The sequence below is a fragment of the Desmodus rotundus genome, chromosome 1 (genome assembly GCF_022682495.2).
Source record: "Desmodus rotundus isolate HL8 chromosome 1, HLdesRot8A.1, whole genome shotgun sequence".
Classification (NCBI taxonomy): domain Eukaryota; kingdom Metazoa; phylum Chordata; class Mammalia; order Chiroptera; family Phyllostomidae; genus Desmodus; species Desmodus rotundus.
In genome coordinates, this window is record NC_071387.1 from 210,503,717 (window position 1) to 210,523,357 (window position 19,641).

The 19,641-nt window shown below is 50.7% G+C and overlaps 2 protein-coding genes across 2 annotated transcripts in view; one reads left to right on the top strand and one right to left on the bottom strand.

Moving 5' to 3' along the window:
• DHX29 (DExH-box helicase 29) overlaps nt 1-3,244 on the bottom strand; it is a 38,417-nt gene extending 35,173 nt beyond the window's left edge. Inside the window, exon 1 of the mRNA XM_053914826.2 lies at nt 2,934-3,244. Coding sequence (XP_053770801.1) covers nt 2,934-3,108 — 175 coding nt within the window. The 5' untranslated portion in view covers nt 3,109-3,244. The remainder of the gene's footprint in view (nt 1-2,933) is intronic.
• Nucleotides 2,592-19,641, top strand: part of MTREX (Mtr4 exosome RNA helicase) — a 44,358-nt gene continuing 27,308 nt past the window's right edge. The window contains exons 1-11 of the mRNA XM_024571983.4: nt 2,592-2,733; nt 3,492-3,703; nt 6,082-6,219; nt 7,507-7,573; nt 10,693-10,755; nt 11,572-11,684; nt 14,657-14,831; nt 14,963-15,053; nt 16,283-16,407; nt 17,343-17,441; nt 17,874-17,976. Coding sequence (XP_024427751.1) covers nt 3,576-3,703; nt 6,082-6,219; nt 7,507-7,573; nt 10,693-10,755; nt 11,572-11,684; nt 14,657-14,831; nt 14,963-15,053; nt 16,283-16,407; nt 17,343-17,441; nt 17,874-17,976 — 1,102 coding nt within the window. The 5' untranslated portion in view covers nt 2,592-2,733; nt 3,492-3,575. The remainder of the gene's footprint in view (nt 2,734-3,491; nt 3,704-6,081; nt 6,220-7,506; nt 7,574-10,692; nt 10,756-11,571; nt 11,685-14,656; nt 14,832-14,962; nt 15,054-16,282; nt 16,408-17,342; nt 17,442-17,873; nt 17,977-19,641) is intronic.

Below are 19,641 nucleotides of genomic sequence, written 5' to 3' on the forward strand. Positions count from 1 at the left end.
GAACTTCCCTAATCTGGCAAAGGAAATAGACTTCCAGGAAGTCCAGGAAGCTCAGAGAGTCCCAAAGAAGCTGGACCCAAGGAGGAACACACCAAGGCACATCATAATTACACTACCCAAGATGAAAGAGAAGGAGAGAATCTTAGAAGCAGCAAAAGGACACAGTTACCTACAAAGGAGTTCCCATAAGACTGTCAGCTGATTTCTCAAAAGAAACTTTACAGGCAAGAAGGGGCTGGAAAGAAGTATTCCAAGTCATGAAAGGCAAGGACCTACAGCCACGATGACTCTATCCAACAAAGCTTTCATTTACAACGGAAGGGCAGATAAAGTGCTTCTCAGATAAGGTCAAGTTCAAGGAGTTCATCATCACCAAGCCCTTATTACATGAAATATTAAAGGGATTTATCTAAGAAAAAGAAGATAAAAAATATGAACAGTAAAAAACAACCACACCTAAAACAAAAACAAAAGCAAACTAAGCAAACAACCGGAACAGGAACAGAATCACAGAAATGGAGATCACTTGGAGGGTTATCAACAGGGGAATGGGAAGGGGAGAGAGGGGGAAAGGTACAGAGAATAAGTAGCATAAATGGTAGGTAGAAAATAGACAGGGGGAGGGTAAGAATAGTATAGGAAATGGAGAAGCCAAAGAACTTATAAGTATGACCCATGGACATGAACTAAAGGGGGGGGGAATGTGGGAGGGAGGTGGTGGGCAGGGTGGAGTGGAGTGAAGGGGGGGAAATGGGACAACTATAATAGCATAATCAATAAATATTAAAAAAAACAAAAAGAAACACAAAGCAAAAAGAAAAAAAAACATGCAGCGATCTGTGTAGCAACATGTTATTTGTACTACATACTATTAATTTATAGTCACAAAAACTCCCTACTAACTTAGTACACCACCTCCGATTTTCTGGCTCAATCTCCCGGCCGTAAGGATTTCTCTAAGTCGTTCCTGGCCTCGTCTCCAACGGCGTTCTTGAATGATACATGCAGAGACTGGAACAGACACTAAGAGATGTCACTGCGTCCCACGGAACAGCTCCCACCTCCTACAACTGCATAGGGCAGGGAGAACGTGCACTTCCTCACATCCCACAGGCCACATCTCAATACCAGAAAGAACATGCAAACACGGTGCATGGGCGTGGACACGGGGGGAATGAAGACAGCGGCTGACACCAGGGGTGGGTGTCCCAGTGTGTCGGTCGACAGTGTTCGGGACAGATGGCATTCCAGTGAGAGCAAACGGCAAGGATGCACCTGGGGAGGCAGAGAGCCACCAGCTGCGTCTGGAGCCGCGACTCCACCCCAGGTTCGCGGTGGCTGAATACAGGGATCAGGAAACCTGGGGCCAAGAAGGTCCTGGGTGCCACCGAAGGGTGTGCAAGGCATCGCAGAGCCAGCTCGGAGGCTGTGCAAGAGAGTGGGAAGCGCAGGGCGGAGGAGGAGGGAAAAGAGAAGGCTTGGCTGGTGCTCCCGGCATTCAGGAGCGTCTGGACGGAGTGTGAAGACTGCAGATGAAAAGTGCAAGGTCTGCGTGGCAGATAACCCAGTGGAGACGGCACAGAGCCGGAAGCAGGCTGGTCGTGCGGAAGAAAGGAAGGCATCAAAAATCACTACTGACATCGGGAAAAGAGGGAAGGAGAGAAAGAAACACGGCCGTCAGAGGGGACGCTAGTTTGTCAAATCTGAGCTGCCTGCCAAACAGGGCCAGAACGTCCAAGCAAATGCAGAAACGGCTGCCCTGAGCCTGGAGGACAGACCGGGATTGCCATCTGCAAAGGAGGAGACACACGAGAGGGCAGCGGCCGAACCGTCTAGGGAGGGACACTGTCACGGACGGACACCTTCAGGAGGGGTCACAACAGTAAATCCCTGTTAGAGACTTCAAAGAATTCAAAGGAGTCTCCGCAAATGAGTCAGGAAGAAGAGGTCCAGGCGCAGAGTGCAAGTGCACAGAAGAGCCACAGGGAGACTGATGTTTATACCTGCAGGCACGGTGACCGCAGTGAAGACGTTACAACCAACCGCAGGACCAGGAATTTTCCTCCGTCTCCCTCCTCCGCCTCCCCTTCTCACGCCAGGCTTCCGAGCTAGCTCCCAGCACCCAGGAGGCCCGAGCCCTCTCCTGCCCCAACCAAGGCCTTCCAGGGCGGCCTGAACACTATTTCTGCCATTCTTTCCAGAATTAACGCGCCCGCATCCTCCCGACCTCGGCCTGGCGCTGTCCCTCTCAGAGACCATCCAGGGCCCGTCCCCGTCGCAGTCAAGTTAGAGCGCCGGGTGACGCTCCGCGCCCGGGCTTTTCCCCGCGCCCGTGGGGATCGCACAGCGGTGCGAGTCTCCTGGGCAGACCCGGAGCGGGCTGGGCTGGGGGAGAGGAGGCCAGACGCGCAGCAGGTGCCGGACAGATGCGGGGGAGCGTATTCCAGTGGCCACCACGCGCGGACAAGCTGAGCAGGACGCACAGCGCGCGACCGCTCGTCCTTTACAATCAGCCCCACAGGGACCTGTTGCGCTCGGGAACCGCCCACGGCCCAGTAGTTACCACACCAGACGGCACAGAGAGCACAAGCGCGTGGCTGCGGTGGAGACTGCGGGCAGTGTCCGGGCGTGGCAGCCCACAGGCGGCCTGTCAGCACCCAATTCGCACTAAGCACCGACTTTCCGCGACACGTGGCACCGCCACGGCGCGGCTGGACGCGTCGGCAGCGGCAGGTACGCGGGAACGGGCCTGGCTCCAGGAGCGAGCCTGGAGGAATTTCGCTTTTGTTCTGGGGGGGAGAAAGAGTGGGAGTAGACTGCGGACCGTCGCGGCTCGGGAGGCCCGACAGCGCAGGCGGGTCTAACGAGGCAGTCGGGCCGGGGCGGGCAAATCTGCGGCCGGGGCCGAAGCCGGGCCCGCCGGCCGCTCGTACCTGGCTTGACGCGGGGCTCCCGAGGGCCGGCGGCGGCGGGCGGCCTGGCCACAGGCTTCTTGGCCTGGGCCTCGGGGGCGGCTCCGGCCTCCGCGGCCTTGGCTCTGGAGGCGGACACGGCGGCGCGCACCGCAGCGGCGCCCGGCGCCTTGTGCTTCTTGTTCTTGCCGCCCATGTTGCAGCCCCGGCGGAAGACGGCGCCCGGCCCAGGCCCGGCCCCGGAACAGCCTCCGAGCGCGCTTCACATTCCCCGGGTCCCGCGCCGGCGCCCGCGTCCTCCATCCGGGCCTCTCGGGCCCCGGCGACCGCCGCCCCGCGATTGGTCCGGGCCACGACGGCTCCGCCTCCTCCCCGCCGCAGGCCCGCCGGGCTAGCCGCGCTCCCGCGGGACCTCCGAGCGGCCCACCCACTCGGGGTCGGAAAGGGAGGAGAGGTCGCAAAGCTCGGAAAGGAAAGGAAGGTCGCTAGGCTCGAAAAGGAAGGCGAGATCGGGCCGGAAGGGTAGTCCGGGAAGCTTCTCGGAGGCCGTGCCATTCGACTGCTTTTGTCTCGCTCCAGCCACCGTTGGCGCCTCCTGGCGTCACCGTCCTTGCGGGCGCGGGGCGTCGTGGGCCGGAGGGAGACCGCTCGCGGTTCCGGGAGATGGCGGACGCCTTCGGGGATGAGCTGTTCAGCGTGTTCGAGGACGACTCCACCGCTACGCCGGGAGCCAGGAAGGACAAGGACAAGGGGAAATGGAAGGGGCCTCCAGGGCCTGCGGAAAAGGCCGGGTAAGGGAGGTGGCCGACGGTCTCTTTTTCTTTAGTGCTGTCGGAAGAAAGTACGAGCCTTTTAAAGCGCCCGACAAAACAGGGTGTTCCTTGAGTCGGTGTCGGGGGTGGGGTGAGGGAGCTGGGTCTGGCGCCCCCGATGTGCGCAGGCGCTGCGGGCCCAGGCCTCGCACTGGAGCCCGCGTGGCCGCCTCCGCGTGTCTGCGCCGGGGCGGGGGTGTGCGGGAAGGTGAGGTCGGGTCCCAGGCCGAGAGTTCCAAAGCAGCGTTTGATGGGTAGTCTCTGATGCACGGAACGAGAGACCAGTTGAGTACAGGGCTAAGGAGCTTAGAAAAACCGACTTGAGTTGACTTGGGCGGGAAAGGGAAAGAAGCAGCGGGAGAAGGGGGAGATATTTACCATTTCCAAGCTCCAGAGAAGATGATGGTGCCTGCCACCCGGGTTGTTGTGATGATTAGGGCAGAGAATGTGTGACGTGCCTAATAGTGTAGATTTTCAAAAGTTGTCCGTCACTGAGTTTATTATTGATGCAGATAACTAATGGAAAGTGTACAGAATTGTTTATAGAACAAGGAAAGGCTGACACGTGAAAATGTAATACTGTATGTTATACCTCTAGGTCTCCAATTACTTCTATAGCTTGGTGCATATGTTACATGGAACTTGCATACTTGAATCTCCTGAGCTATATGGAAAAGCTAGAAATAAAGCACCATAGATAACAAACCTATGCTTTAAGAATAAGATTTCAATTTACTGAGATCCTTTGTAAATGTTATTTCTAGAGGTGACAACCAAATTGTGGGATCCTGTATTGAATCCTTTTCTTATAAAGGGTGTGAAAGCAATTGGCAGCGTCTGAATAAGTGCGTAGGTTTGATAATAGTACTGTGTCAATTCCGAGCATCGTACTGGGATTGGGACCTGGACATCTGGGAGGGGGGACACTCGTTCTGCCTACCATACTGTTGGAAACACGGAATGTAGGAACACCTAGCAAAATTATATACCCTTTGACCTAGGAATTCTAATTTCAGGAATCTTATCTCAAAGACAAAATTTAAACTGGAAAAACAGACATGCACAAGGCTGTTTCTTGCGACATCATTTATAATGGCATAAGTAGTGAGGACCGGAGAAGACAGGCGCAGGCACACTTGCACATGATTTGAGTGTGTGTGCGACAGAAATAAGAAATGGCAAACCAGAAACTCAAGGAGAGAGGAGAAACAGGGCAGAGAGGCAACGGTGAAAGCAAGAATATACTGTTGTGAACTTCTGAGTTTGAAACCGTAAAATGTTTTATGGAATTTTTTTCCTAATCCTCACACTACGACATGCTTATTGATTTTAGAGAGCTGGGAAGGGAGAGAGAGGGAGAGAAACATTGATGTGGGAGACAAACGTTCCATTGCCTCTCACACACACTCCGACAAGGATTGCACCCAGGACCTTTCAGTTTACAGGATGATGCTCCAACCAACCGAGCCACACTGGCTAGGGCAACGTCATTTTTTTTAAATTAATATTTTAGCAGTCCTTAAAAGTGGAAAATAGATGGAAACAAGTGAACACAACAGGTATCAAGTTAGTAGCATAAACATTTAAAAAAAACTATGGAGTATTTTCATTCTTAACGTGGCCTATTCTAAGTACAGAAAGAAACACAAACTATATCAATATCTTAGTCTTGACATTACTGCTGTTATTTTTATTGGGGGTGGGCCAAAAAGTCTGTTTAGTTTTTTCCATAAAATAAAAGATGCATTTTGATTTTCACCAATACTTTATTGATTTGGATATTTTGAGTGTGTCGGTTCCCTCCCGCTATTGGCTTCCAGTGGGTAGAGGCCAGGGGTGCTGCTAAACATCTTCCAATGCATGAGACAGCCCCACAGCAGAGAATTATTTGGCTAAAATGTCATTCGTACCAAGAAACTTCGCAAACTGTGTTTGACGCGTTCGATCAGCCACAGCACCTCCATACACTGCCCAAATCCCTTTTTGCATTTCGGTTGCATTTTTAACTTTCTTGAAATAAAGCATAATATGCCAAAATGTTCATATCTTCTTCCACCTTCAGTGTTAAAATTGCTGCACAAACATTCACCAATTTTGATGCATTTTTTTATGCTAGCTGATATGACAGCTGTCACAATACAATGTTACAAAATTGTTTCGAATGAAGTTAAAGACAATTAAGTACAACTCAGCACTATATTGAATTGAAAAAACCAAACAGTCTTTTTGGGCAACCCAATATTCATGTGAATTTTTCTGTCAACGGTGCGTGTTATATGTGGGGTAGTATTTCACAGAGTGCCTCTTAACGGGAGAGTTGATGCTACAGAATTTATTTTATACTATCTATTTTTCAGGAAACGTCCTGATGGTAACTTACAGTCGGAGTCCACTCATGTTGGAAAAACCAAGAGAGATGTGGATTTCGAGAGCACCGATGAGCCCATTTTTGGAAAGAAGCCCAGGGTAGAAGAGTCAATAGCTGAAGACCTGAGGTGGTATTTCAATTGTTGTAAATGCTAGTGACTCGCAAACTGGCTAGTTGCACGAAGCTTTGAAAATTGTTTCTATGGTACTTTATGCAAGTACATGCAGAGTGAGAGAAATGAAGATATTCTTTGTATAAATACACAAGCATTTAAATAGAGAACACTTATTTTTAAGTTTGGGGAAATGGAAGACTAGAAAGGATGTTTCAGTACTTTAGAACCCAACTTTGGGAGAGAATGTTGAAGTCTGGTTTTTGTAAAAGAAGAAACAACATAACTTCCTTTATTCGTTAGTGTCCAAGAAGAGCGGAATAGAAGAGAACGACAGGGAGACCCGAGGGGAGGGACGGAGTTAGGTTTGCGCTGTGGCCGCAGGAGCCTCCGGGAAGCAGGGCTCTTAGGGAGGGAGGCTGGTGGCTGCGGTGGCTGCGAGTGCTCGAAGGTTTTGCCGGTTCCTTGGGTACTTCACCCATGTCCTTGTGATGACCTTCACGCTTGGCCTATCCCTTCTTGTGTGCCACGTTCTGGCCCAGCACCGCCATAAGGAGTTTACTCTCCATGGTGTTTATAGACCAGTCGGCTTTTAGTGTAGTGAGCAAAGCAGCTACTGGTGACAGCTGTGTCACTGAAATATTTACGGGACGCCGTTTGCTGAAGCTAAAAAATGATCCTGTCAATTTAAAAGTCATTGTTGCTTATTGTAGTAAGCCTTGGGTTTTATCCACAGCATGATCACTGATTAAAAGTAAAAATCAAGAGTGCAATCAATGAGAGAACAATGAATCTACCGCAGAAATACATGTTTTTCTTTAACTTACCTGCAGTCGTGTTTTTTCAGAGGCTGTATAGAGTCTGCAGGAGTGTAGCTCAGGCTGTGGTGAGAACGGGGACCACTCCGGTGCATGACGGCCGCGTCTGTGTTAAACTAGTTTACTCTGTGCTTTCTGTTACGTAGTGTTTTCTTTACAACCAGCGTCATGGCTGCACCGGTAACGGTGCTTCGGAGAGGTGTGTCTTATTCAAAATAGCTACCGGAATTAAAACGTCATTCTTTGAGCGATCCAGTTGCAGGCTGTTCTGTATTTGTACTAAAAGGTCTTCACTGGTTATTTTCAATTCTTAGCATATATTTGAAACATGTGAACAGTGTTGAATGTTCTGAACAGCCGGACTCTCCGATTTGGAAGACTGGGAATTGGACAGTGTCGATTTTCTGAAGAGTGCGGGTGGGAGACTCACTGATGGAGTTGTAGGAAAACGACCTGTTCTAACGTAACTCACCTCTTTTTACAGCCTGGCCGACTTGATGCCCAGAGTGAAAGTGCAGTCGGTTGAAACCGTCGAAGGCTGTACCCACGAGGTGAGCACGGACGGTGCACCGCGGTAGGTCGGGTCTGAAGGCGGGACTTGGCGGTGGACTGCCTCGCGGGACCCTCCGCACGCAGGTTGGCCGTCGGGGCTTTGGGAGCGGTAAGGAGTGTCTGTGCAGAGCACAGGGAAGGAGTGGGGCTGCGTGCCCATACCCGAGCTCAGAGCCTGGCCCGGCGCTTTTCCTAACTGTCAGGTGGGCCAAAAGGTTCCTTTAGTTTTTTCTGTACCGTGGCTCCGGTAGTGCTTGGTTGTCTTTAACCTCGTTTGAAACAGCTTTGTTAGATTGTGTAGTGACAGCTGTCACGTCAGTGCGCATGACAAAAACCTTACCCAAAATCGGTATATTTTCGTGTAGCCATTTTAACATTGAAGATGGAAGAAAATAGGAGATGTTTTCAGTGTATTATGCTTTATTATTTTCAGAAAGGTAAAAATGCAACTGAAGTGCAAAAAAAGGTTAGTGCAGCGTATGGAGAAGGTGCTGTGACTGATCGAACATGTCGAAAGTGGTTTGCGAATAATTCCTTGCTGCGGGGCTGTCTTACGTCTTGCGCATTGGAAGGTGCTTAGTGGCCCCCCGGCCTCGACCCACTGGAAACCAATAGCAGGAGACAGCTGACATGCTCAAAATATATCCAGATCAATAAAGTTATTGGTGAAAATGAAAAATCTCTCTCTTATTTCATGGAAAAAGCTAAAAGGACTTTTGGGCTGACCCAATACAGTCTTAGATAACTTCATTAACCTTTGTCGTTGGTTTTTAACTCCCAAACTTGGAGTAGTGTGTCGCCTGGCGCTGTGAAGACCACATGAGGACGTTAGGCAGGGCACTCGCACCGCACTGGTCAGTGCCTGGTCTCTCCCCTCCTCCCGCAGGCAGGCCCAGGCCCTTCCGAGTCTTGCTCTGTTGACGGATTCTGCAGTTTCATGGTTCTGTCACAAGGGGGTGGTCTCAGCAGCTTGTAGTAAAGTAACCCTTGAAAAGGGAGAGCTCGTAAACATAAGGCTACCAGGGAAGTGTAACACTGTTTCTTTATAGTAAAGGCCTTCTGTCTTTACAATACACCTTTCAAGTTGTCACTCTGGGTGTTACGTGGAATTTCTCGGGACTGAGACTGAGAGAACAAGACAGGGCAGGCAGCTCCAGTGGTCCATCAGCAGTGTAAGGAGGGAGCATACTTACCAGGAGCGTCTTGGGTGCTTAGCAAGAGGACGCGGATGACCTCAGTGCAGTGTGGCAGGTCCTCTGGGGCGGGACAGGGCCGCATGGGCCGGGTGCTAGAGCCGGGGAAAACACCTCGTGTGCTTGCTCAGGGGCAGGGCAGAGGCCTGCTCTGGCAGCCGCACAAACCATGTGGTGGCTGTGGGTGGTCGGATAGCAGCGAAGCACCTCTGTTCTGGCCGTGACACAGCCGGCAGGGCCAGTCACCTCACGGGGACAGTCTCTCCTCCACAGCAGGAGCTGAGAGTCTCACTAAAAGCCTGTTGAATGAACAGAGTAACTCCAAATGAGCAAAAATGGCTTTTGGTAAAGATTTTGCACCTCGTTTTTTAAAATACCTGTTTTTCTGCTGAACGTTGTTTCTCTTCCTTTAGAAGAGCAGAGAAACGGCCCCTCCCTTTGCAGAGTGCTGTTGAGTGCCCTGCTTGGAAAATCCCCGCTAGAGTCGCTACCCTGCGCTCACTCGTCTGGGACTCTCCTGTGATTGGACTTCCCTCCGTGTCGTACCAGCAGCTGGTCGCGAAGTCTGTCTGACTCCTGACCCCTCCGCTGGTTTTCTGGTTTCCTCTGCTTAGTCACTGCAGGCCTCTTCTCTTCTGCCTGTTTATGTGTCAGTGTTACCCAGGCTGTTTTCAGAGAATAGGACAGGAATCTCTAGTTCTTGTGCTTTTGAAGACAGTGTCTTGTTGCTGTTATCGAGTCTCGGAGACGCGAAAACCTTGCTTGCTTCCTGCCGATGTTCTCTGTTCCCGTCACGGGAAGCATCGGGAGAGATGTGAGGGAGGGGGACCAGCTCGCCCCACACGGCCCCCCAGGTCGGTCAAGGCCTGGTGGGGCCACACCATGACTTAGGGTCTGGTCTTCAGGTGTGCACACCCAGAAATTTGGGGCTGCCGGTGCACCAGGGGCTGTGCTCCCCAGGACGGGCTCTGTGCTGGCATAGGAGACGGGGGTGCATGGAAGAGTGCCCGACAGTGGGGACGCGCCGTCTCCAGGGAGGGACTGGCACCTGCCCCTGAGAAGTGGGCTTTCTCCGACACACACAGCTCTCACGTCCGCTCCCTCCAGCCGCTGCACCTCGTCCTCGATTCCCTTTAGAGCCCACCTTTCCTCTGACACGTGCATCACACGGGGTGCCTGCTGCTCCTTAGGGAATTAAGTTCGCTGTTCTTGGTTGTAGGCGAGAGCCGGGTACCCCTATCGGAAGCGCTGCCGACAGCACCCCGGTTGCAGTGGGGTTGCAGATCTACGAGCGGTCTGCTGGCATTGCTACTCGATCACTGAAGTTCTGGTCTTAGAAGAAATTATTTGTAATCGCTTTGTGTACCTTACTTCGCCCCCCCCCCCCCCAGTGGATTGTTTATGTATCAGTAATCCACTTACTGATTTACCGTTTTGGGAATTTAGATAAAATTGTGAACTGCTCTCCATATCTTAATCTTCCTGGGGGGAAATTAATTTCCTGTTGCAGGAATTAGGGAGTATCATTGTATTCCCCAATGTTTTCCTCCATATAACGACATCTCTTTTATGTCCATTCAGCATTTTTTGACCATTTGTCAATGCCAGGCAATACGTTAGACGTGGAGAATGGAAAGATGCTAAGAAAGGTGCCAGACCTGAACAAGCACAGTTTCTCCAGGGAGATGCCCCAGAAGCTTTTAATTCCATTGCCACTGGATTAAATACTAGCAGAGGTGTCTTGAGAGTTGTAGCTTTAGCATTTTGACTTGTTCTTAAAGGCAGTTGCTCAATTTCTGCACTGTCTGCAACTATCAAACACTAGCTCATCCCTTTTACTTTTCACACCGTCGTCGACTAGGGGCGAGTGCTGAACGCATCACTTCCTAAATAGTAAGTTGTTTTTGTTTTTGTTTTTACAATAGGTTGCTCTTCCTGCAGACGAAGATTATTTACCACTTAAACCTCGAGTTGGAAAAGCTGCAAAGGTCTGTACTTTGGGCAGTAAAATTTTTACAGTTTTGTAAATCTTTTTTCCTGAAAAAATCTTAAAGAGAAATTCTTCCAAAGAGGTTTTCATGCTTCCCAGTGTGTATACAACAAGAAGCAGCTACCTGAAATAAAATACAACGAGACCTGAACCAGTAAACAGACTTGCTGACAGCCAAGCATCATGTGATGAGGTTTTAAAAAATCAGTGATTCTTCACCTTTTTAAAGAATCTAATGAAAATTATCAGTGTTTCCCTAGAAAAAAACGCATGTGTGCAATAAGTTTTGTGTATAGTTTCAGAAGTTTCATAAGCTTCGAGGGAACCCTAGACTCCGGTGCTTGCGTGAGGGTGGGTTCTGAAGGCCTGGTCGGCTGTCACACGTGGTCCCCGGGGCTTTCCCAGGAGGCAGGGTGGCGGGGCAGGCGGGAGCCCGCAGGTCTGAGCTTGTGCTGGTGTCGCACTGCCCTGCCCAGCGAGCTCCCGGAGGGGCCTGGCGCTCCGCCGCCTCGGATTTCCGTCTGAGAGGGAGACCAGCGCCTGGTTCAGGGGTCATTGTGAAGGTTAATGATAATGTATGGAAGATGTGTTGCAAGGCATGTGTTTGAGTTAGCGATTATTACAATTAATACAATGTATATATAAGCATGGTATATAATTGGAAGATTATACTGCAGAATGAACTTCTGTACTGTCTAAAGATTTTTTTACTCTCCCATAATACTTCTGGTAGTAACAACATCTCTTGATTTTAAGTGTGTTTGTACGTAGCTAGAATTTTCACGTGAACAACAACACATGTATGTTTTTATAGGAATACCCATTCATTCTTGATGCTTTTCAAAGAGAAGCCATTCAGTGTGTCGACAACAGCCAGTCTGTCTTGGTGTCTGCGCATACGTCAGCGGGGAAAACCGTGTGCGCCGAGTGAGTAGCTTTCTCTCTAAGTGAAATTTCAGGCCTGTTCCTACTTGCCTTATGTATGTGGGTGCTTCTGTGCTGGTTACCTACACATTGCATGAGTGTTGAGCCTTCTTGGACCGACCCCTTCATCCTTACGTAATGTTCTCCTCCGTCTTTTATTTCAGCCTTTCTTTTGAGACTGTTTTGTCTGATTTGAGTGTTGCTGCCAGCTTCCTCCCCTCCCCTCCCTCTGCAGGGAGTGTCCTTTCCCATCCCTCACAGTCAGTCTGGGTAGGTTCTTCTGAGAGTATTGTAGTTTCAGCTTTTGTGTTAGGTCGTGGACCCACTTGGAGTTCGTGTTTCTATGATTTGTCAGTAAAAGTTAGTCACTTTGATAAAATACCTGAACTTAGGCACGCCTTTTCCTCTCTGTCTGTGCCTGAGGAGGAAACTAGCTTGACTCCAGTACCTTCTGGAAAAGGGCGGAGCCCAAAGACGCCAGCCCTCCTCCACTGGACAGAACCTGGGCCTGTGTGCGAGGCTGGGGCAGACGGAGAGAAGAAGTGTGGCCGCTCCCGGGTCAGGTGCCTCGCCTGGCTCGGACAAGCGTGCGGTCTGCGTGGTGTGCTCTCATTTACGCAGCGTCTTGGTGCTGGGCACTCCTGTAGCCTCGCTTTCACTTTTTCTACACGAGGGGAGAGGTTTTCGGTGGAGGACATTGTCACGCATTGTTAAAACTGCTGTCAGACTCAGGTGGGAAACCATAAGAGAAATAGAAGAAATTCACCAGAGGCAAAGGCCCTTTGGGAAAGCTGGCGAGGGCTGCTGCGAAAAAGCCTTGCAGTTACTCAACAAGTTAGACATGGTATTGCCCTAGGACTCAGCAGAACAGTTCTTCCAGGTACATCCCCCAAGGAATAGAGAGCAGTTACGCAAACGGTGCTGGACATGCGCATTCATAGCAGCCGTTCACAAGTGTGAAAAGGTAGACACAACCCAAAGGCCCATCAGTCAGCGAGCGGATGGTAAGACGTGGTGTGTCCGGACGGTGAAACCCGCAGCCGTGGAAGCCGTGAAGTGCCGACACATGCTGCCAGGAGGCCGAACCTCAGACCCATCACACCGAGCAGAGGAAGCCAGCCCCGACTGGCCACGTGTGGGCAGAGTAGCCTGCCGAGGCAAACCCTCACCCAGGGGATGCTGAGAGAAGTGGAGCGAGGAGTGACTGCCTATTGGGCGTGGGGGCTCCGGGGGGTGATACAGTGTGTCCGGGTCAGGTGCAGGAGGTGGCCTCACAGCGCGGTGACTGCGAAGTGCCACCGAGTTGCAGGCTGTGACGCGGCTGGTGTCTCGTTACTGAGTCTCGCCTGGAGAAAGCGCAGTCTGATGAGGGGTGCGTCGGTGTCTGCACCCTGGTTTTAGGACTCCAGGGGGAGTGCGTGGGTTTCAGATGAAGGTCTCCCCTAGGAGTTCAGGGGCTTCAGGGAGACTCCACCTTCAGCTGGGAACTGCAGCAGGGACGACGTTTTACTTACGAATCTGGTACTGGAATTAACATGGCATCAGGTTGTCTGAGTAATTAAGGAGTTTTCCCAGCACCGCTTTTTATTCCACACGAAGCGTTTAGAAACGGCTCTATCACCGTCCAGTTTGTACGCCCTTGAATCGTGTGCCGTGGAGTCTTCCGCGTCTGCTCTTCTTCCCACCCCGCGTTGTGTGTTTGGGGTCCGTTCGTGTCGCACACATCACTGGTTTATTTCTCTCTGTCGGTGCGTATACTGCATTTGGTGGGTCTGACGCTTTGTCCGCTCAGTGGGGTGGACGTTTGTGCATGTGTGGCCATCAGTAGTGCTCGTGTAAATGCTCACGTGTAAGTGTGTGAACGCGTTTTTATTTCTGTTGGGTGAACACTCAGTTGTTACACTTCCCATCTGTAGAAATTTCACGTGGTTATGTTGTTACCCAATATTTAAGTTTCTCTGTTGATATCGTCTTATTTGTTGAATCATTGTTTCCTTTGGTTCTTAGAATATGGTTTTCTTATATTTTGGGCCATTTTCTAATAGCTGCTCTGAGGTCTTTGTCTGCTAAGTCCAGCAGCCCGGCCCACTCAGAAACAGCTTCTCACGACTGCTCTTTTGCCTATGTGTGGTGCTTTCCTGTTTCTCTTTGTATCCTTTTTTTTTTTAAGTGGGTATTTTAGATAACATATTGTTGTATCTCTCTATTCTTTTTTCTCGTAACTCATGTTTGTTGGGACAGTTTTTGGTATTTTGTTTGCTTCACTATTGGGGAGAGTGGAGACGCGTCTGATCTCTATTCCCCAATAGGCCACGCGTCTGCTGTGGGCAGAGACTGACAAGGGGTCTCTGCCACGGTGCCGGCTGAGTTCCCACCCCACAGTCTGTAGTTAAACGCCAACATGCAGCCGAGAGTAAAAACCGCACTGCATTGCACTCTCCTGGGGGCCGTGGAAGAGCTCTGGCGTCGTCAGAGCCCACCGTAACTTCCTGTCAGGAACTGACTCTGTAACTCCTGCACGTGGGGAGAGAAGGTGCATGGATCAACTTACTGTGAACCTCAAAGGGAAGAACTTCCTCCAGTGTTTTCTACAGGTTCATCCCCCATGTGCGTGTAAACTGGCAGGCTGGGGCTCTAAACGGCTGGACACCCGTTTGTAGGACCAGTGGCACCCTGCCCACAAGAAGCAGGGAAGCCGTTGGCCGCCTGTGGGTGCCCGTGATTGAGCTGCGCCAGCTCCAGCGCCAGAGGCAGAGCTTCCTTGTGTGTTCAGACCGCTGCACTTGGGGCTCACCGCGGGTGTCACCGTGCCAGATCGCTGGCAGCAGATAGAGCAGGGTTCTGGTGTTTGCAAGGTCCATGTAGGAGAAGTAATTAAGGAAAATTCAGACCTAATTTATATGTTAATAGCATTTTTAAACTTGGATACTTTAAAGAAAAGGCTTTGTAAGCATTATTTTCTTTTACATTTTTAGGTATGCCATTGCATTGGCCTTAAGGGAAAAACAGCGAGTGATATTTACCAGCCCAATTAAGGCTCTGAGCAACCAGAAATACCGTGAAATGTACGAGGAGTTTCAAGATGTCGGTCTGATGACAGGAGATGTCACTATTAACCCTACAGCGTCTTGTCTTGTTATGACCACAGAGGTGATTTTTGTGGTGCCTCATCCCGTCTGCCTGTTTAATTTAACTGAAGTATCCAGTTCAAATATCTGACATTTTATCACTTGCTCTATAGAAGTAAAATGTGTATGTCAAAATTCTGTTTGTTTCTCTAGATCTTGAGAAGCATGCTGTACAGAGGCTCTGAAGTCATGCGGGAGGTTGCTTGGGTCATATTTGATGAGATTCATTACATGCGAGACTCAGGTACGCTCTGCTGCGTTGCTGTGCCATGGAGTGGCCTGAAGGAGGGCCCTGGGGCTTTCATTCCAGAAGTCCCCCCGGGTGGGAAGCACGTGCAGACTCGGGGAGGGGCCGAGAGAGCCCCCATCCTGTCCCGCCTCCCATGCCCTGTGTGCTTCATCTGGCCGTTGTTCTGGGTCCTGGAAAGGTTTGCGTTGGTACTTCCTGTGACTGGAGTGCTAGTGAGCTGAATTTTGGACATGATGTAGTATTTCCAGTAGGGTTTCATTCAGCTACAGCTTTTTAAATAGTCGCTTTTTCAGGTAAGAAAATGCAAATTCGAATAAAACAAATAGAATTAAAACTAGTTTCCTTTAAATAGAGAGATCTCTAACTAATGTTAAAGAATTTCTAAAACTCTGGCCAGAAATTTAACTTTTTGATTTTGATTGTTCTTTTAGTCTTTTTTAAACTAAGAAATGCATGTTTATGGTAAAGCGGGATTGCGAAGTTGAAATGATCAAAAAGAAAAAATCATAAATATTTCTTTACTTGAACTATTACATTACCTCATTGGAAAAGTATATTTGGAGTTTAAGATGGAGCTGGGAAGGTTAATGTTAACAAACACTTAAAAGTTACATGTTTAATATGTACACACCTACAACTTAGTTATTATTTAAACTAAAGCACTGGGTACATTGAAAAAGTACAATTTAAGTAATCGCACGCCCTTTGAACGTTTCACCCTTTACAAAACTTGACAGTGGAGAATTCTGTGTTGACTTGTTTGTTTTAGGGGCAGCTCTCAAACTGGCTTTTCTGGCTTTCTCCACTTTAATGAAAACTGACTTGGATTTTTGCTACCGTATCTTTCCTTTATCTCCGGGGACCAGCAGGGTGATTTGGAGGAGAGGTGCCTTCAGTGCTGGAATGGTGCTTCTCAGGGTGACACGGAGACACTCGCTGCTTTGCTGCACGGCTCCCATTAGAGAGTCTGGAAAGGGTCCGGTCCGAAGCCGCCCTTGCGGGCTCCGCTTGCGGAGGCCCTCGTGTGTGCAGCGGGTCAGTCTGCCGGCGGGCGGCCGGCAGGTTCCTGGCAGGTGGAAGTGGGTCTCAGTCGGGGGCTGTGGCGGAAAGTAGCCCTTGCGAAGTGGTCTCTGCATTGCTCACGGTTGTGCTTGAGAGGGGGTACTTTGAGATTACTTGTAAGTAAAGTGACCTGAAGTCCAAGGTCCGTTTGCTTCTTTCAGAGCGTGGTGTGGTGTGGGAAGAAACCATCATCTTGCTTCCCGACAACGTCCACTATGTCTTCCTTTCGGCCACTATTCCAAATGCCCGACAGTTTGCTGAATGGATTTGCCATTTACATAAACAGGTATTTTCTTCTCTTTTTTGATGTCTTCAATATTTGAAGTGTCACAAGCTGGCCTTCCTGTGTCCTGCACTTTGTTCCCAGTGCTGCCTAAGTAAAGAAACTGCTTTTCAAATGAAGCAAGCTTATCAGAGCGGCCCGACGTAGCTTTGCACAAGTGTGGAGTGCTGAGTCCCATCTCAGTACGCCAGAACAGCTGGGAGGAGGGCCACAAGGCCCCAGCTTTTAAAGCTCCCCAGCTGACCCCAGCGACCTGGCAGGTTGGGCCGTTCTGCCTGTCGCCACGCCAGGACCTTGGAGGGCACACGGGACTGCCTCGCAGCCTGTGGCGCCTGGAGGAGGCCGGGCTGTGCTGAGCAGCAGGTTCTCTCCTTTGGGCAGTCAGACCTTCCTCTCCCCTTGTGCTTTTCTTGTCTGTCTTTAGCAGCGGCGGCCCTTGTGACAGGCATCTGCTCTGTGTAAGGAAGTTCCCCGTGGTTTTGTTGGCCCGCCCTTTCCCTTCCAGCGGCGCCCCCCCGCGGACGTCCTTCCGCCCAGACTGCTGCTGCCTGTCTGCTGGGCTCCCGAGTGCAGCCAGGTGACGTTCACGGTGTTCCCGGTGTTCCCGCAGGCCCCTCGCGCCTCGGGGAGCGTCCTGGGTCACCAGGCGTCCTTACTCACAGCAGCACGGGTCTGGGGCGTGGGCCCGGTGTCATTATTGAAGCTGAAATAGGACGATTGGAATTGGTAAAGTTGAACAGATGGTAGCGTAATTTTAGACCTAATTTTTTCACATTTTTCTCCTGCCTGGTTTTGAAGTGATTTTTTATGAGATTTTTTTTCCTTTTTGGAATGCTGAATTCAAGTTTCTTTTCCACCGAGTTCTGAGGTAGGTTGATTACACAGTGTGGTTAAGGCCACGAAACCCCGCGCGGCTGACTGTGCTCCCTCTCCGGCAGCCCTGCCACGTCATCTACACGGACTACCGGCCCACCCCGCTGCAGCACTACATCTTCCCGGCCGGCGGGGACGGCCTGCACCTGGTGGTCGACGAAAACGTAAGGGGTGGTGGCGTGTGCGGCCGCAGTTCCCGGGGAGGAGGTGCAGAGATCTGTATTTTTCCGCCCTCACCCGAAGATAGTTCTCCAGTCCAGTGGTGTCATTGCCGCTTTTGTGTGCTGTGTGTGAGAGAGTGTGTTTTGAAAATTTTTATTGTCTCGTGCATGAATTAGATTTCTCCCCCTTATCCAGTATTTTAAAACCCGTGGAGAAAAGGGGCTCTGGACTTGTTCCAAGTGTCTTATGTTCCACTTTCCCCAGTTTGAAACGTCTCTCGCGCCTCTGTTACCTGCAGCGCACACGGTTTGTGTGCGGCCTTCGTGGCCCCTGCACCGATGATTAGTTCCCGAGGCGCTTTCCCTGGAGGAGCTCTGCTCTGGGGTGAGGACGGTGTTGGGTGACCGGAAGGTGCGGGGCGCATCTCGTTGCAGGGGGACTTCCGGGAAGACAACTTCGACACCGCCATGCAGGTGCTCCGGGACGCGGGGGACTTGGCCAAGGGCGACCTGAAGGGCCGGAAAGGGGGGACCAGAGGTAACTTGGAGCTTCGTTGGGGGGATTTGACGTGCGAGTTGTATTTTCAGAGTGCATTTTTTGAAAATGTAACTTTTTCCGTCGGGGCGCTACGCAAAGATCTAGATAGTAGACTGTAAGATCGAATGCGTACAGGTTGACTTCTTTTTCCCGGGCGACTTTCACCGGATACCGTTCGCATGCTGTCCAGTTCGCCCGCGGAAGCCCAGGGCTCCGTGGTCCTTAGTTCATTCACGGAGCTGCACGGCCGTTCGCAGTTGAACTGCAACTCGCGGGCCGTGACGGTCACCATTTTGAAGTGCACGGTTCCGTGGATTTCAGTGTGTTCACAAAGTTACACAACTAATACGTCCCGGAACATCTCCATCTACCCAAAAAGAAGCCCCATGCCCACCAGCACCTTCTGCCCCCGACCTCTTTCCCCACCCTCGCCCTTCGGTAACCGCTTTTTTCCTGGACATCTTATGTAAACGGAATCATATGTGTGGTCTTTTGCACTTGGCTTCTTTCACTTAGCGTGTTTTCACGGTTCAGCCATGTTATAGCATGTCGGCACTCCATTCCCGTTCGTGTTCCAGTAACCGTCCATTGCATGTGCGTACTCCCTTTCGTTCGCCCGTCCCTAAGTGGACAGGTGTTTTCATTGTCGTCAGGAATGCCGCTGTGAACACCTGTGCCCCTCGTTTTGTGTGAGTGTGTGCTTGGGGGCAGAGTCCCTCGGCCACGGGGTGAGTCTGAGTGTAACTGAGGAGCTGCCAGGTGACTTTCCGGAGGGGCTGCACACTTGACGCTCCCGTCAGAAGGGTAGTTCTGCCCTGGCTGCTGTGGCTCAGTTAGTGGGAGCGAAAGGTTGTGTGTTCAGTTCCCGGTCGGGGCACGCGCCTTGGTTGCAGGCCCGGTCCCCGTTGGGGTGCGTACAAGAGGCAAACTGGTGTGTCTCTCTGTCACATTCGTGTTTCCGTCCCTTCCCTCTCTCCAAAATAAACAAGCGTGTCCTCGGGGAGGAAAAATCAATAAATGACTCAGTGCAAAGAGAAAGGAAGTATTTCTTCTGCACCCTTGCCAGCGCTCTGGTCCGTGTGTAGCCGTCCCAGCGGTGGGTCCTGGTGTACGGCTTCGACTTACACTCCACTGTAGCCGGTGGTGCAAGTACGTCTCCACGTGCCGACTGGCCATTCCTCTATCTCCCTGCCCCCGCCTGAGGGCATCTTTTCTTTGACTTTAGGAAGAGGAAGGGAGGGAGGGACAAGAGAGAGGGAAACATCGACTGGTTGCCTTCCGTGAGTGTGCCGACTGGGGACTGAACCCACAACCCAGGCCTGTGCCCTGACCAGGAATCAAACCCACAACCTTTTGGTGCGCAGAACGATGCTGCAGCCCACTGAGCCACACCAGCCAAGGGCCATTTGCATATCTCCTTTGCAGAAGTATCTGTTCAAATTCTTTATCCATTTTAAAGTTAATATTGTCTTTTTGTTGAGTTGTAAGAATTCCTTGCATACTCTGAACACTAGGCCCTTATATCAGATGTGTGATTTGCAAATATTTGTTCCTATTCTGTGAGTAAGGGTTGTCTTTTCGCTTTACTGTCTGCATCTGTTGAAGTACAGAAGTTTTTACTTTTGATGAAATCGGTTTATCTGTTGTTGTTGCTTGTGCTTTTGG